General features: G+C 42.9%; 1 protein-coding gene across 2 annotated transcripts in view; it reads left to right on the forward strand.

Moving 5' to 3' along the window:
* The window catches only part of GRIN2B (glutamate ionotropic receptor NMDA type subunit 2B), a 450,932-nt gene that overhangs the window by 276,536 nt on the left and 155,666 nt on the right, over nucleotides 1-18,730 (forward strand). Inside the window, exons 4-5 of one of the 2 annotated variants that reach the window (XM_075286322.1) lie at nucleotides 8,346-8,436; nucleotides 9,604-10,198. In XM_075286322.1, coding sequence (XP_075142423.1) covers nucleotides 8,346-8,436; nucleotides 9,604-10,198 — 686 coding nt within the window. Of the gene's footprint in view, nucleotides 1-8,345; nucleotides 8,437-9,599; nucleotides 10,199-18,730 lie in introns of both variants that reach the window. The other variant, XM_075286323.1, reaches the window with a different exon arrangement.

Raw genomic sequence — 18,730 nt, forward strand, 5'->3', positions numbered from 1 at the left:
CAATCCATGATATATTTATTTATATTTATAGGATTTGGAATTTGGGAGATTTATCAAAACTAGTTCTAAGGAAAAATGTTGCCCATAGCAAAAGAACTCACTTTCCGCTTACTTTTGGTGCATAGCCTAACTTACGCCACTCTGCTACAAAATATGCCACAAATGCGCCAAGAAATTTTAAGTCAACTAATAGGAAGTGTAAACTAAAACTTTGATAAATTTGGTTGTAACATCTCTGCCTGTTCGGGTCTCTGCGCCACCCTCTGCTCGCATATTGCGGCGCAGGAGGCGTGTGCAGTTTGATAATTTGCTTAAGAGTTTTTAGTTGCATGGTGTGAACATGGCTCTAGTTCTGTAATTGTATTTGCACCACACCCATCTTTTGTCCTTGTCTGCCTCAGTCCATTAAGTAGTTAATTTGGTCTTGCCCTGTGATTGATAGCCTGCCTTCCTGTCAGGTCCAGGGCATGCTCATCCTCCCCTATTTAGTCTTGGCTCTCATTCACACTGGTGCCTGTTATTGCCTCGTACTTGCTGGCTTCTCTTGCTGTTAATTTACTTGTATTCTTATCCTTGACCTCTGGCTTTCCCTACTGACTATTCTTTTGGACTACGATTTGGCACTGCATTGCTTGACTGTTACAGAACCCTGGCTAGCTGACCTCCCTTTGTTGTTGTTCATCTTGCCTCGTTTTTGTGTATCACATATATAGGAAGGGACCGTCTTCGAGTTGCCACCTATTACGTAGGATAGGGCCTGGCAATAGGAAGGGACAGTGGGGGGCTTCAGCTTAGGGCTCACTGTCCCTTGCGCCCCTTTCTCCAGGGTTTTCCAGCAGCTTCTGGGGAATTGTCATCTAGCAATTCCCTAACATTGGTGCAATTAAAGGCCGGGTTCACACAGGGTTTTTTGCTCAGGATTTTGACATGGAATCTGCATAAAAAATCTGGCTAAAAAAAAGCCTCCCATTGAATTCAATAGTTTCCTTTTTCCACGAGTGGTTTGTTCCCACTCGCAGAAAAAAAAAGCGACATGCCCTTTCTTCACACGGATTCCATGAACACTTTCTCCCAACTAAGCCCATTCATTTTGGCCTAATCCGGAGTGGAATGCCACGACTGGATGCCGGTGCACTGCACCGTCATCCAGTTGCGGCTAGCCATTTTTTGAACCAGCGGCATACGAATGTCTAGTTTTTCTGCTACATTTCTGCAATATGGAGCTTTAGGCTAAGGCCTGGTTCACATTTGCGTTCAGAAAATCCAAATCAGTGTTTGACATCTTCAAAAACTGATTTTAAACTGTCCGGATTAAAACCCATTGATTTCAATGGTTTTTTAGAGTAATCCGTATGTATCAGTTTATGCCATTTCTGTCTGGTTTCAGTTTTTTTGTGTGGAGAGAAAAAATGGATTACAAACTGATTTGTGCATGCTCAGAATGAAGAAAGCAGGCCCTTATGTAGCATCCTGCAGCAAAATAGAGCTGGAAGGAAAATCACAGTGGCAACGCATTGCATATTTTCCTGCAGTACTTTTCACAGAAAGTTTGCAGAGATTTCCTCCGTGGACTTTCTGCTTCAATTATACTTATGGGGAAACTGCCGGTGTATCCATAGGTATAATAGACATGCTGCGATTTCCAAAACCGTTGTGGTTTTGGAAATCGCAGCATGTCAGTTCTACCCGAAAAAACACGGCAATTTCCCTGTAGGTACAATTAAAGCAGAATGTCCACAGAGGAGGGAAAAGTGCATGTACCTCAGTAGATTAAAAATATCATGCTCTCTGCCAATAGTCACCACTAGGTGGAGCTGAACAGATTGCTGAATATTTTCATGTAATTTGAAGAGTCTGTATCAGAAAAAAAAAAAAAAAAAGCTTCAGATAGCTATTATTCTCTGCTAATTAAGGCTAAGGTCCCACTTAGTGAAGTTCACTGTTTTTCATTGCAATTTTGTAGAGTTTTCCTCTGCTGACTTTCTGCCCCTTTTATAACTATATGGAAAACGCCATCGTTTCTGCAGATATATTTGACATGCTGCAATTTTCATGCTGTGGATTTTTCTGCAATGAGTGAATGGGATTAGCCAGAATCCACTTTGCAGGTATTGGATATACCTTTGTCCTGAATAGGTCAGGATCTTACAGTCATAATGTTATTAATAAGTATACAGTAACTCTCTGCACTTTATACAACTGTATAGCATTATTTTTTAATGACAGTCTGCATTTTTCAAATGTGAAATATGAGGCCCCGGCCTAAAACATTAATCAGCACAACATTTTTAACTGATTTTGAAAAAAACAAATTGTTATCCTTTAACCTCTGTACAGGGATCTGGTCTTCACTGCGTGGAGACAACAAAGTCGCTCTCTCTTGGGGTAGGTGGCAGCTGGTCAATGGCCATAGAGTTGCATAGTGAATTACCAAATGTTCAGGCAGGCATAGTGAAGCACCAAAGGTACAATACCAAGGTCTGTGGTAGAAAAGTCCTAAAAAAAGCTAAAGGGTCAGTATGGTCAACTCAGATTCACAGGTCAGGGACAGGAGGAGGCCATAAACAGAAATCAGGCATTTAAAGGTAAAGAAACAGGACTAGCATTAAAGAACAAGTCAAAAGTCATATATGAATAAACTGACAAAAATGCAGAACACAGAAACCTTCCCAGGAACCAGCTCTCTGGAATTCTATATTGCTCAGGTGCAGTGCTGGGAGCTGAGCAGGTTTACATTGGCAGGTATTACTTTTGGTCAGATGGGCAAGGCTCACACATGTACTCTTAGGCCGGGGACCCACGGGCCGGAAATGATGCAATTTGGCCGCGGCGGCAACACAGCGGTAAAAATCGTGGCGTTTTACAGTACTTGCAAAGTGGGTGGGATTCTTGCAAATCCCATGCCCACTTTGCAGAAAAAAATCGCAGCGCAGACACGCTGCGATTTCCAAAACTGTTGCGGTTTTGAAAATGGCAGCATGTCAATTATATCTACAGAATCGCCAGCGGCATTCCTGTAGCTATAATGGTAAGAGAAAGTCCACGGAGGAAAACTCTATGAACTTTCTATTCAAAGCGCTGCAGTAAAAACCGCAATGCATTCCTGCCGCGGTTGTTCCCCCAGGACTTTAGCGCAGTGGTTCCGGTCCATTGGGCCTTAGCCTTAGGGTCCATTCATACGGAGGAAATGGTGAGGAATTTGGTGTGGATTTTTAGCGCTGAAAAAAGCACCTCCCATTGACTTCAATGGGTTCCTTTTTCTGCTAGTAGAATTTTCTGAAGCCAATGGGAGGCTTTTTTTCTGCTGATGCAGCAGAGCTGAGTGTGCAGCAGGGTTCAGCACATGTCTGATACAGCAGAGCTGAGTGTGCAGCAGGGTTCAGCGCACATTCAGCTCTGCTATATCTCTGATGGAGCAAAGCTGAGTGTGCAGCAGGGTTCACATCTCCGGTGTAGCAGTGCTGGTCGTGCGCTGAGCTCGATTGCATCCCCGGTGTAGTCAAATTGAGCGCACGGCCAGCACTGCTACATCTCGGCATAGGAATGCATTGACCAGCGCTGAGTTGCCGAATGCCATACAGAGTACAGCATTCGGCCAATCAACGCTGGTTCTGCCAGAGGAGGCGGAGTCTAAGATCGGTCCACAGCAGTCTCCATTCTGGTGCGATCTTAGACTCCGCCTCCTCACAGACGAGCTTCCGGCAGAACTAGTGTTGATTGGCCGAATGCTGTACTGTGCATGGCATTCAGCCAATCAATGCTGGTCAATGCATTCCTATGGGAAAAAATCAGCTTGCGCATATCGCAAGCTGACAGGGATCCCAACCAGATAGAGCCCCAAAGAGCTGTTTGAGTAACATTCCCACCTAAATAAAGGTAATCCCTAGCTATCCCTGCCTGTACATCTGTCCCTGTCCCACAGTCACATAGTTCACAGTCTCATATGAACCGGATATTAAATCCACTGTTCACATAAATTGGAGGTCACCTGAATTAGCTAGCCAATTACTTTTTCCGATTTTTTTTTCAATGCCTCCGTTGTTGTAGTTCCTGTCCCACCTCCCCTGCACAGTTATTGGTGCAAAAAAAGCGCCAGGGAAGGTGGGAGGGGAATCGAATTTTTAGCGAGTTTGCCACTTGGTGTTCAACTGGAATCGAACATCTCAAACAGCCTGATATCCAATCGAACATGTATCCGATCGAACGCTGTTCGCTCATCTCTAGTTATGACATTTCATGACATTGTATGCTAGCAACTTTACAATGATTTATGTTTCTGATCAGATTTAGTGAATTAGAATGAAGATAAATAAAGACGTTGGTTACAAGCTTATGTTAAAGTGAATGCTTGTAAAGAAAATGAGCCCTGGTTGGACATATAAATTAGCACTTGTCATACTAATGAATTACCAGCTTCCCATTCTATTGACACACACAGCAGTATCAGGACTTCATGGTAAGATTCCTCAATGCTTAATGCCCTCAAGTAATCAGATAGATCTCAATGAAAAGTAATTCACACCTCCTGTCCTTAAAGATAACAGCTTTTCCCTGCACAGGCACTGCTTACTAAACATCTTGTAGAAGGCAATGATCCATTGTTCCTAAATTCTAAAAGGCATAGTGTAAAGCCTTGCTGGAGAATATGCTTGAACAGGTGGAGAACGGACAAACTGATTTATGACAGTTTCTTCATTTTCAGACTGAATAATTATAAGGAAATGGAACCAACAATTCACAAATAATAATAATAATAATAATAAAAAATAATGAATATTAATATAGATTATTGTGTAGAATGTATTTCAATTAAGTTAGCTCTTCTCTGTTCCCATACGTACTGAAGTCCCTCCCGACAATAATACTGCACCCCTAAATCATGTGCAAAAGATGACATCATTTATTAAGACCACAGTGCTGCATGATAAAAATGATAAAAACTTTTAATATGCAGCATACTGAAAGGGAGTTATTCAAGGCCATGAAGACTGTTTTGATGTATTATTCTGCTATTATAGTTGCAGGCATATGCTGGCATTGGTTCATATTAAATATGAATATTCAGCCTTACCGTGTTGCCTTTTTATAGGCACAGACATATATATATGACTTATAGTATCAGACTCATAGTATATACATATGTATGTATGCACATATATACTGTTCACACATATTACCATCCAATACATGGGAAGAATATGCAAATCTGTCTCCCAAGATGTAAACAGGGAGACAGTGCCTCTGTTATGCTGCCCTCTATAGCAGGCAACCCTGAACAACATGCCCGACTTCCCAGAAGCCTTTGCTGCATGGTGCGAGGTTATAACCAAATCAGTTTCTCAGCTACGGACGGCACTGTTTCTGTCTCTTTGGACGTCATCAGCGCAGCCTAGAGAGAAATGATTTGATTTAAGTGAGAGCCTGTGAGTCCAGATTGTGGGGATAACGTCTATCCTTAGGGAGAGACCATCTTCTCAGGTGTGTGGAGACTTATAGCCATAGTTGCTCCACTGCAAAGGAACATGGGAAGAATATGCAAATCTGTCTCCCAAGATGTAAACAGGAAGACAGTGCCTCTGTTATGCTGCCCTCTATAGCAAGCAACCCTGAACAACATGCCAGACTTCCCAGAAGCCTTTGCTGCATGATGCAAGGTTATAACCAAATCAGTTTCTCAGCTACGGACGGCACAGTTTCTGTCCAATACATGAACATACATACATAAAGTACTCCACACGTATACATGCAGTACACTTATGGACACACATGTTTTGTTCATAGACGATGCATGGATTGTATTATCACTGTCTTATGACGCATATATGAGGTTGTACAACTTATATATGATATATTGAACTGGAATCGAACATCTCGAACAGCCTGATATCCGATCAAACATGTACTCGATCGAACGCTGTTCGCTCATCTCTATTGGCAACCTTTTTTGTATCTTTCTCCAATTTATTTATTTTTTTAAAGTTGAAGATTAAGTAGTCAGTGTGCCATGCAACAACTACAAGGATGAAAGCTATATAGTATACACCATAACAATGACCAATTAACTAGTTGATTAAACTTCCATTTCAAATGTGATCCTAGTCCATGATATTTCTGTGCAAAGACAATTCTTCCCTAGTGGATATGACTTGTGGCTGAGAACAGGACTCTGAGTGATCTGCTGTAAGCCAGCTTTGTGGGGGCAGAGGATGTCACTCACATTGCCTGGTCTTTTTTGTTGCATAAAACCATATAAATCTGTTCAGCCTTGTTGAAATGAATAATGGCGTATTTTAGCATGTTCAGCTGCCATATTATACTTTATATTTGCACTTGCTTCAATATGCAAATACAAATTGCTGTCCTTTGATTAGGTTAGGCCCAACATGAGGATGCCATGCCCCATAATTTCCCCCTTAGTGCCTCCTCTCCTCCGACTCTGTTACATGGTCCATGAGAGAGAGAAGGATTACTTGGAGCATCAGCGTTTTAACCATTAAAATGCCAAATGAATATGGCTGAACTGCTAACCTCAGTGCAGGTGCTGGAGGTTGCTGACCCCTGGTCTATATCATAACTGCTCTAGGCCATGAAGAAATAGGACCCACCTTTGAGTTAGAACATAGAAAAACCCTGAAGGCAAACAGAGCTGCAGCTTTCAAAAACGGAAGCATTGCTTTTAAAGAATATGGTGGGCAATCTTTACATTGTTTTAACCCCTTAACGCTAAATCACGTACCTGTACGTCAGGGAATGTGGTTAGTTCCCGCATTCCCACGTACCTGTACGTGATGGAGATCGCACGGGTTCAGAAGCAGAGCCCATGCGATCTCCACGAGAGGCCGGCTGTATCTGCTCCGATGGGGGGAGGGTTAACCCCTTGGATGCCAGGACGAGTGGAAGCTAGTCTATGCATCTGCATAGCTAGCTTCCTCTATAGACTGCAATACACGTGTATTGCAAGTCTATAGTTAGAATAGAACCAGTGATCCTCTCTGATCGCAGGTTCTAGGGTGCTTACAGCACAAATGTAAAAAAGTTTTTTAAAAAAAATAAAGTGTGTAAAACAAACAAAAAAAACCCATAGTTACATTTCTTGTAAATCTGGAAAATCGCTGTTACACTTGTAAGCCTTGTAACGTTCAAAATAAATTAAAATACAATCAAAAGATGATGCCGATATAAAGCAGAGATATGGGAGATAATATTTATTAATGTATTTGGATGGTATGACTATCTGCCTGAAAAGCAGAGAATTTCACATTTTGAAAATTGCAATTTTTTCCAAATTTCCATCAAATTTCCTATTTTTTTAATAAGTAAATACAAAAATATTGATTAGTGTTTACCACTAACATGAAGTATAATGTGTTACGAGAAAACATTTTCAAAATCACTTGTGTAAGTTAAAGCGTCTCAAAGTTATTGCCATTTAAAGTGACATGTCAATTTTGAAAAAACAGGCCTGGTCCTTAACATACTTTTGGGCTGTGTCCTTAAGGGGTTAAGCATGGCTATGATAACACCTGCGTTCACAACTGAAAACACTGGTTTGGTCTGGGGCAGAGTAACTACAATAGTTGTAAGGGGTTGCAATTCATATTCTTAAAATCAGAATATAGCTTTATGCTATGTAAATGCACGAGCAGAGGAATTAGATGGAAAGTTCTACTAGTGATCACCATGTATGGCTGGCTGCCAGCTTCATTATTATTATTAGTCTCCTACTTGTAATAATGAAATGTCACATTCCGTCATCACAAGCTGAAAACTAACATGTCCTTGGTTCACCAGGTAGAAGAGTACATCTAGTGTCACATAAGGGTAGGTTCACACTAGCGTTATTAATGTCAGTTGGTCTCATCTGTCATAGAATGAGAGCAACGGACATTGTAGAATACACATGGAGCACCTATGTCTGGTGTCCGTCTGCATTTACTCTCCTGATAGAAAATACGATGGTGGCTTTCTTTCGTCATGTTTCTTACTTTTCTGATGGGAAAAAAAGTGCTGCAGGATTTTTTGCTCCATTACAAAAGTAAACAAACATGGTGCGAGAAAGCTTCATCGCATCAAATGGGAACGGATAGACGAAGGGGGCTATGACGGATGAGAGCAGTGAAAAAATAAATATATGTATAAAAACAAGGTGAGAATGTGCAGTGAATTAATTGAAAGCAGTTCATTTATTATCTTATTATTTCTATTCATCATATTGATATTAAGCATACATAGTATTAAGCATCTTCACTTAATCATTGGTCTGGGGTCATTACTGAGGAATAATTGTTAACAGTAATACCCTCCAGAGACATCACTAACAATCTTCTGACAATGGAACTCCCTAGGTGTCCAAAGAGAAGCCGTCAGCTCACAATAGTTTAATGGCCAGGTTCAGCAGCGGAAATGAAAACCGCATATACTACATCGTAAAAACAAGTAATTAGCTTTGGTTTGTCATTTTGTAGATATGGGCTTAAGCAGACAGGAGAAAACCAATAATATTTAAAATTTACATTATCTAATTTTTTTAAGATCATGTGGATAGATGAAAGAAGTTTAATTGCTGTAGGTCTAAGGCTTGGTTCACACATCAGTATGCCATCCGTCCGTTTGAATTCAGTTTGAGACTTTAAAATGGACTGATGCACATACTGATTGCATACTGACACCTTTTTATGCTGATAGCAAAGCTGTCTGTCCCCTAGAGGACAGATAAGGGGATTAAAAGTAGAAAATTGTAAACAGAGTAGAGATAAGGACTATGTCACCTTACCAGCACTACATCAGTGTTTCAAGGGGGCAGTAGTTGAACATACAAATGTCATTTTTAAATCTATGATTAAATCATACCTTACGTTTCTACAAATCTCTTCATAAATCAATAGGTGCGCATGAGGAAAAAATATTTATGGGCGTCATATGACTTAAAACTTGCATCATTTAGCACTTTTCCTCTCTAAAGGCCCTATCTGTAGTTTGCATTTCTCTGTGAGCTGGTGGTTGGATACTAGCTGCCATGTACTGCACACAGTAAGTACAGGAGAATCCACACAGATGTTCTGCATAGTCCTGGGGCTAAGTACTAACTTGTACTGATTTAAGGTCCTTTGGTTGTGATAGAAAGCTCCTACTTAGCTTCAGCACCTCACTAACTTATGTATTTTCTTCTCTCTCTCGTTCTCTGGTCATTCCTCCTCCCCTGTTCATAGACTTCTTATATGTGTAATCTAAGTCATGTGACCAACAGTCTGTATCTAGACAGATATAGCAGAATTTTCAGAGTGAGTGTCAGTTTAGCAACGAGAGCCGGGAAACAGCCTGATGAGAGCAGAAATAATAATTTTGCTGTGATGAGATATATTATAAAAGTTCTTATTATTACATGTAATATTAATGTATGCTAATTTATGATAAGCTTATTGAAATGTTGGGCATTATTTAACAAATCAGAGAATGACAACTGGGGGAGGGGAATTTTCTGGCTCACATTTCTATTGTAACACTCCTAACTGAGATTACATGAATATTATGTGTACTTGTTCTTGAAATGTATGAATTATTATTATTAATTGGTTTATATGGTTTCTTTTGACTTACAGGAAGAATCTTCAATGTTCTTCCAGTTTGGGCCCTCCATTGAACAACAGGCTTCTGTTATGCTTAACATCATGGAGGAATATGACTGGTACATTTTCTCCATTGTCACTACCTACTTCCCTGGATACCAAGACTTTGAGAATAAGGTGCGGAGCACCATTGAAAATAGCTTTGTGGGTTGGGAACTAGAAGAAGTTATACATCTGGATATGTCTTTAGATGATAATGATTCTAAAATCCAAAACCAGCTTAAGAAGCTTCAGAGTCCTGTCATCCTACTGTATTGCACAAAAGAAGAAGCCACCTATATATTTGAAGTGGCTCATTCAGTGGGATTGACGGGTTATGGCTACACATGGATTGTACCCAGCCTTGTGGCCGGAGACACCGACACTGTGCCAGCTGAGTTCCCTACAGGACTCATCTCGGTGTCCTATGATGAGTGGGACTATGACCTTCCTGCGCGAGTGAGAGACGGGATAGCTATAATCACCACCGCAGCTTCTACCATGTTGTCTGAGCACAAGTCCATTCCACAATCCAAAAGCAGCTGCTACAACATTCAAGAAAGTAGACATGATGATGCCCATATGTTAAACAGGTAAGACATGAGACAGTTATTTATTGGATTTGACCTGAGCCACATACAGTATAGAGCACCAGTTATATTGTAGACCAAGAATAAAACATAATGAGAAGGCTGAAGAGCTCTGGAGAAGTCCAGGAAATAATTCTATAATCTCTAAACTGATGTAATAACATGTAAAAGGTGGCAAATATTTGTTCTATACAAGTGCAACCCAATTGAAATTGAAGGAGAATGCAAGTGTGTTTTGATTTAAGCCCATGGATCATTGGCTGTAGGTTGGATGTGTTGTGGAAATTTTTACACAAAACCAAGAGATTATCTACCTAAGAGATGGTTTAAGCAGACTGACATTTATTTAGAAATGTGGTTACAGCAAAAAGAGTATTATAGACAGAGATAAACAGAACAAAGACACTTAGCTATGGAGACCTCTGATAGGACAGAGAAATTCACATCACAAGGCCACATGTGAAATTGCCAGCAATAAAGGAATGAGCATTATACATACAGTCATGGCCGTAAGTGTTGGAACTAGAGATGAGCGAACAGTGTTCTATCGAACACATGTTCGATCGGATATCAGGGTGTTCGCCATGTTCGAATCGAATCGAACACCACGTGGTAAAGTGCGCCAAAATTCGATTCCCCTCCCACCTTCCCTGGCGCCTTTTTTGCACCAATAACAGCGCAGGGGAGGTGGGACAGGAACTACGACACTGGGGGCATTGAAAAAAATTGGAAAAAGTCATTGGCTGCCGAAATCAGGTGACCTCCATTTTAGACGAATAGTGGATTTCAAATCCGGGTCATATGAGAATGTGAACTTTGTGACTATGAGACAGGGATAGCTGTACAGGCAGGGATAGCTAGGGATAACCTTTATTTAGGGGGGAATGTTATTAAAAATAACTTTTTGGGGCTCTATCGGGTGTGTAATTGTGATTTTTGTGAGATAAACTTTTTCCCATAGGGATGCATTGGCCAGCGCTGATTGGCCGAATTCCGTACTCTGGCCAATCAGTGCTGGCCAATGCATTCTATTAGCTTGATGAAGCAGAGTGTGCACAAGGGTTCAAGCGCACCCTCGGCTCTGATGTAGCAGAGCCGAGGCTGCACAAGGGTTCAAGCGCACCCTCGGCTCTGATGTAGGAGAGCCGAGGGTGCACTTGAACCCTTGTGCACCCTCAGCTCTGCTACATCAGAGCCGAGGGTGCGCTTGAACCCTTGTGCACACTCTGCTTCATCAAGCTAATAGAATGCATTGGCCAGCGCTGATTGGCCAATGTATTCTATTAGCCTGATGAAGTAGAGCTGAATGTGTGTGCTAAGCACACACATTCAGCTCTACTTCATCGGGCTAATAGAATGCATTGGCCAGCGCTGATTGGCCAGAGTACGGAACTCGACCAATCAGCGCTGGCTCTGCTGGAGGAGGCGGAGTCTAAGATCGCTCCACACCAGTCTCCATTCAGGTCCGACCTTAGACTCCGCCTCCTCCGGCAGAGCCAGCGCTGATTGGCCGAAGGCTGGCCAATGCATTCCTATGCGAATGCAGAGACTTAGCAGTGCTGAGTCAGTTTTGCTCAACTACACATCTGATGCACACTCGGCACTGCTACATCAGATGTAGCAATCTGATGTAGCAGAGCCGAGGGTGCACTAGAACCCCTGTGCAAACTCAGTTCACGCTAATAGAATGCATTGGCCAGCGCTGATTGGCCAATGCATTCTATTAGCCCGATGAAGTAGAGCTGAATGTGTGTGCTAAGCACACACATTCAGCACTGCTTCATCAAGCCAATACAATGCATTAGCCAGTGCTGATTGGCCAGAGTACGGAATTCGGCCAATCAGCGCTGGCTCTGCTGGAGGAGGCGGAGTCTAAGGTCGCTCCACACCAGTCTCCATTCAGGTCCGACCTTAGACTCCGCCTCCTCCGGCAGAGCCAGCGCTGATTGGCCGAAGGCTGGCCAATGCATTCCTATGCGAATGCATACTTAGCAGTGCTGAGTCAGTTTTGCTCAACTACACATCTGATGCACACTCGGCACTGCTACATCAGATGTAGCAATCTGATGTAGCAGAGCCGAGGGTGCACTAGAACCCCTGTGCAAACTCAGTTCACGCTAATAGAATGCATTGGCCAGCGCTGATTGGCCAATGCATTCTATTAGCCCGATGAAGTAGAGCTGAATGTGTGTGCTAAGCACACACATTCAGCACTGCTTCATCAAGCCAATACAATGCATTAGCCAGTGCTGATTGGCCAGAGTACGGAATTCGGCCAATCAGCGCTGGCTCTGCTGGAGGAGGCGGAGTCTAAGGTCGGACCTGAATGGAGACTGGTGTGGAGCGATCTTAGACTCCGCCTCCTCCAGCAGAGCCAGCGCTGATTGGTCGAGTTCCGTACTCTGGCCAATCAGCGCTGGCCAATGCATTCTATTAGCCCGATGAAGTAGAGCTGAATGTGTGTGCTTAGCACACACATTCAGCTCTACTTCATCAGGCTAATAGAATACATTGGCCAATCAGCGCTGGCCAATGCATTCTATTAGCTTGATGAAGCAGAGTGTGCACAAGGGTTCAAGCGCACCCTCGGCTCTGATGTAGCAGAGCTGAGGGTGCACAAGGGTTCAAGTGCACCCTCGGCTCTCCTACATCAGAGCCGAGGGTGCGCTTGAACCCTTGTGCACACTCTGCTTCATCAAGCTAATAGAATGCATTGGCCAGCACTGATTGGCCAGAGTACGGAATTCGGCCAATCAGCGCTGGCCAATGCATTCTATTAGCCCGATGAAGTAGAGCTGAATGTGTGTGCTAAGCACACACATTCAGCACTGCTTCATCACGCCAATACAATGCATTAGCCAGTGCTGATTGGCCAGAGTACGGAATTCGGCCAATCAGCGCTGGCTCTGCTGGAGGAGGCGGAGTCTAAGATCGCTCCACACCAGTCTCCATTCAGGTCCGACCTTAGACTCCGCCTCCTCCAGCAGAGCCAGCGCTGATTGGTCGAGTTCCGTACTCTGGCCAATCAGCGCTGGCCAATGCATTCTATTAGCCCGATGAAGTAGAGCTGAATGTGTGTGCTTAGCACACACATTCAGCTCTACTTCATCGGGCTAATAGAATGCATTGGCCAGCGCTGATTGGCCGAATTCCGTACTCTGGCCAATCAGCACTGGCTAATGCATTGTATTGGCTTGATGAAGCAGTGCTGAATGTGTGTGCTTAGCACACACATTCAGCTCTACTTCATCGGGCTAATAGAATGCATTGGCCAATCAGCGCTGGCCAATGCATTCTATTAGCGTGAACTGAGTTTGCACAGGGGTTCTAGTGCACCCTCGGCTCTGCTACATCAGATTGCTACATCTGATGTAGCAGTGCCGAGTGTGCATCAGATGTGTAGTTGAGCAAAACTGACTCAGCACTGCTAAGTCTGCATTCGCATAGGAATGCATTGGCCAGCCTTCGGCCAATCAGCGCTGGCTCTGCCGGAGGAGGCGGAGTCTAAGGTCGGACCTGAATGGAGACTGGTGTGGAGCGACCTTAGACTCCGCCTCCTCCAGCAGAGCCAGCGCTGATTGGCCGAATTCCGTACTCTGGCCAATCAGCACTGGCTAATGCATTGTATTGGCTTGATGAAGCAGTGCTGAATGTGTGTGCTTAGCACACACATTCAGCTCTACTTCATCGGGCTAATAGAATGCATTGGCCAGCGCTGATTGGCCGAATTCCGTACTCTGGCCAATCAGCACTGGCTAATGCATTGTATTGGCTTGATGAAGCAGTGCTGAATGTGTGTGCTTAGCACACACATTCAGCTCTACTTCATCGGGCTAATAGAATGCATTGGCCAATCAGCGCTGGCCAATGCATTCTATTAGCGTGAACTGAGTTTGCACAGGGGTTCTAGTGCACCCTCGGCTCTGCTACATCAGATTGCTACATCTGATGTAGCAGTGCCGAGTGTGCATCAGATGTGTAGTTGAGCAAAACTGACTCAGCACTGCTAAGTCTGCATTCGCATAGGAATGCATTGGCCAGCCTTCGGCCAATCAGCGCTGGCTCTGCCGGAGGAGGCGGAGTCTAAGGTCGGACCTGAATGGAGACTGGTGTGGAGCTATCTTAGACTCCGCCTCCTCCAGCAGAGCCAGCGCTGATTGGTCGAGTTCCGTACTCTGGCCAATCAGCACTGGCCAATGCATTTCTATGGGGAAAAGTTAGCTTGCGAAAATCGCAAACTGACAGGGATTTCCATGAAATAAAGTGACTTTTATGCCCCCAGACATGCTTCCCCTGCTGTCCCAGTGTCATTCCAGGGTGTTGGTATCATTTCCTGGGGTGTCATAGTGGACTTGGTGACCCTCCAGACACGAATTTGGGTTTCCCCCTTAACGAGTTTATGTTCCCCATAGACTATAATGGGGTTCGAAACCCATTCGAACACTCGAACAGTGAGCGGCTGTTCGAATCGAATTTCGAACCTCGAACATTTTAGTGTTCGCTCATCTCTAGTTGGAACCCCTCACATCTTTTGAGAAAATGCAGTATTTCTCTCAGAAAATTATTGCATGTTTTGTTATACACATGTTTATTTCCTTTGTGTGTATTGGAACAACACAAAAATACTGGACATAATTTCACAGAAAACTCCAAAAATGGGCCAGACAAAATTGTTGGCACTTTTTCAAAATTGTGGGCAAATAACTTTGTTTCAAGCATGTGATGCTTGTTAACTAGCCTGGGGCAAGTAACAGGTGTGAGAAATGTAAAAATCTCACCTGAAACCAGATAAAAAGTTGTTTCAATCATTGCCTTGTGTGTCTTGGCATGCCACACTAAGAGGCCATTCACACAGAGGAAAATAGCGCTGAATTTGGTGCATTGCGGTTATTCCTGCAGCTCTTTGAACAGAAAGTTTTCCTCTGCGGACTTTCTGTTACCACTATATCTATGGGAAAGCTGCTGGTGTTTCCATAGATATAATTGACATTCTGCGATTTCCAAAATCGCACCGTTTTTGGAAATTGCGCTGTGGTTTTAACCGCAAAGTTGGCATGGGATTTGCATGAATCCCATCCACTTTGCCTGTACTGTATAACGCCGCGATTTTTCCCATGGCGTTTCCTCTGCAGGCAAATCGCGGCGTTTCTGGCATATGGTCCCCCCCCCCCCATATTGGAAAAATCTCAGGGGTGCCAACGCTTACAGCCATGACTGCGTATACCATGGGATTAGAATATAACAGCCATTAATTATTAGTAAACACGTTAATGGTTATTTTTTTTTAACAGATGCATCTTAATATGTAAACAGTCTTTACTATCAAATACATCTCATTTTCACTGTAATTGTGAACAGTCTTTCAGAATAGATAATTCATATAGAACAGTGTATTGGGCTGAATGAACCAAAATGTGGAAACTTGATTTGTATTCTATGCCCTCAACCATTACAACAACGTAGCCCTCATCCAGGAGGAAGAAAACTGGCTATCTAATGTTACCTATAGATAGCTAACCTATAAGTCAATGCTTCATCCATGTCTAATAGGTGACGTTAGATGGAGTGATTTCTTCCTTCTGTAGGAGGGCTAATTTACATACCTTTTCGGAGGGAGAATTGCCCATGAGACCCCCTATGACAGCTGATGTCTATGCAAGAGAAACAGCACCCCCAAATATTATTTCTTCGAATATTACACCTGCTTTCTTTCCCAGACCATAGTCATATATGCATTTTAGTACAAATGTAGCCATGTGACCCTTTGTAATTTAATGAGAAGAGGTAGTCTGTTTCCGTCAGGAAACTTTGCTTCTATGAGATCACCTCATGTGTACAGGGCCATATTTGACCATGAGTGCCTTGGTTAGAATTCTGGGAAGAAATATTTAAATTAGCTGTCCTTGGTGTAAAAAGGATTTAGTGTACCCTAATGTGAACTGCCTGTAACTGTGACCTGTGATCTAACAAGCTTTTGCATACAGCTATTCAATGTGTTATTCTGAGTATATAGTAATAGCAACTCCCAAGATACATAGTGGTAGGAGCATATAATATAATTTGTGGACCATGAGCCCAATAGTTTGTCTGTGTATGTGCACTAGTAGATCACACGATGTCACACTGCGCTGGTAAATAATTCAAGAGCAGCAAAAATTATAAAAGCCTATAACACAATCCATGGATGCTAGACCAACATGGCTATGGGTACCACCAATGACTCAGTAGTAGTTACCATTCCATCCATAAAGAATATATAGTAGATAAAATTTTACCTTTATTTCATGGGAGATAAAATTGCCTACAGTGTAGACAACATAGCAATATATTCAAACAGTGACTATGCAATGCAGACTACCATCGCATTGGGCTTAAAGTAGTTTTGCAAGTCTTTATGTAATCCAAAACAATTTGCCTACAATGACATCAAATATCAAGCCAACTTATAGAGTGTATGAAAATGTGTGTGTAAATTACACTACAGCAGGTAGCGGCCTATTATAAAACAACAAAAAAAGGTATGTTACCTACCTCGCTGCTGCTCCCACTGCCACAGCTTTCTCTTTTCACCTGGCAATAAGACGTCTGCGTCTCAGCGGAGGAGGTGCAATGATGCCTTTGCGCTGAGACGCAAAGGTCTAAACCATTGCAGGAGAGGGACGCTCGGGTTGTTGTGTTCAGAACGGCCATTTCCTGCGCTAGTTTAGAAAAAAAAAGTAAAAAAAAAATCAAATTGCTGTGTCTGCCACCCCCTCTGGAGTGCTACTTGGGGTCACCGCCTCACCTCGCTTCATAAGAGGTGCGACCCTGGCTGAAGGCAACAAGGCAGTTTTTTTTTTTTTATTAGACAGCTTTAACCCACAACTTTTGTCAGATTATGGATATTGGTCAGTAGCAAAGTATAAAATTTCAAGGTATTCTTTCCCTGCAAGTAGGGCCATTGCACCATTTCTACATTAGTTTTATGGCATAGGACATTATCCTCCCAATGTATTTTAATTTCTGGAATTTTTACTATTTATGTTCCCAGTAGGTTTTTTTGTTGTTTTTCTTTTTTGTTTAAAAAACCCCCTAAACACCCTAATTTTAGAGGACATTTTTATGATTTTATATTAAAATATTAAAAATCATGTGAGAAGGAGGATTTAGAAAACCAGAGCATCATAATCTTTAGGCTAAGACTACACAACAAGTTTGGCCAAAACTCCCATTGGTCCCAAGACCCTCAGGAGCGTCCAATGACCTTTGCTCCCATGATAAGAGTGGTGGCCAAAATTGCAGTATAGCCCTAGCCTTAAGGAAGACTCCAGATTTGTTCTTGATGTAATTTTCAAGCATTGATTTATTTAGAGTGAACCAGATTCTGGTCATTCATCCTTTCCCAGACACCAATGAAGGCTGCAATGACTTTCATTGTACATGAATATTCACTGATGTTGATTTCATAACCTATAATCCTCTTTTACAGCTATGTGGATGCACTATAGGTGCAAGGTGTGCACTAAGGGATAATGCACTTGTCTTTACTTTACATGAATTATTGGTAATTTTTTTGGGATAATACTATCTGACAGATAAAATACCCTTGGCTCACAACTCCAGGACTACAGGACTGATCTAAGGCATTATGTTGCAGCATACCGGAGCTTATTATTACTATTAGAGATGAGCAAACAGCGTTCGATCGAATTGGTATTCGATCGAATATCAGGCTGTTCGAGGTATTTGATTCCAATCGAATACCACGCGGCAAACGCAGTAAAAATTCATATCCCCTCCCACCTTCCCTGGCGCTTTTTTTGCACCAATAACAGTGCAGGGGAGGTGGGACAGGAACTACGACAATGTAGGTATTGAAAAAAAATCTGAAAAAGCCATTGGCTGCCGAAATCAGGTGACCTCTGATTCATAAGAATAGTGTCGGCCATGTTTGTCTCATTTTAGTTTTGGAGAGATAAGGAGAGCTTGGTCTCAGGGCTATACACTTATTTTAGCCTTGTCTACGCAGAAAAAAATTCTTATAAAACAGCTCTTTTCAGAGCTACGCTGCAGGAACACTGTACACATACAGTGAACCTGCCAATCATGCAGCAGGGTAGCAGTAGGGGATGTGGGCAAGGACGTGGATGTGGATATCCAGCTGGATATCCAGTCTACAGTCCAGGTACTAGAGATGGGCTTCCAGCAGTGCCCCTCATCAGTAGCAGAAGGGGGCAAGGACGTGGACGCGGATATCCAGCTGGGTATCCAGTCCACAGTCCAGGTACTGGAGAGGAGCTGCCAGCATTGCCCCTCGTCAGTAGCAGAAAGGGGCGAGGACGTGGACGCGGATATCCAGCTGGGTATCCAGTCCACAGTCCAGGTACTGGAGAGGGGCTGCCAGCACCCACTTCACTCCTCCTCCAGCCCCTTCACCCTAATGTAACACTTAAAAAATCTCACTGAGTTTACCTCATTAATTTTTTAGGGCTCCCCCCAAGGGCCTTCAACACAATTTTTTAGGGCTCCCCCCCCCCAAGGGCCTGCAAATCAATT

The sequence above is a fragment of the Leptodactylus fuscus genome, chromosome 9, assembly GCF_031893055.1.
Source record: "Leptodactylus fuscus isolate aLepFus1 chromosome 9, aLepFus1.hap2, whole genome shotgun sequence".
Taxonomy (NCBI): domain Eukaryota; kingdom Metazoa; phylum Chordata; class Amphibia; order Anura; family Leptodactylidae; genus Leptodactylus; species Leptodactylus fuscus.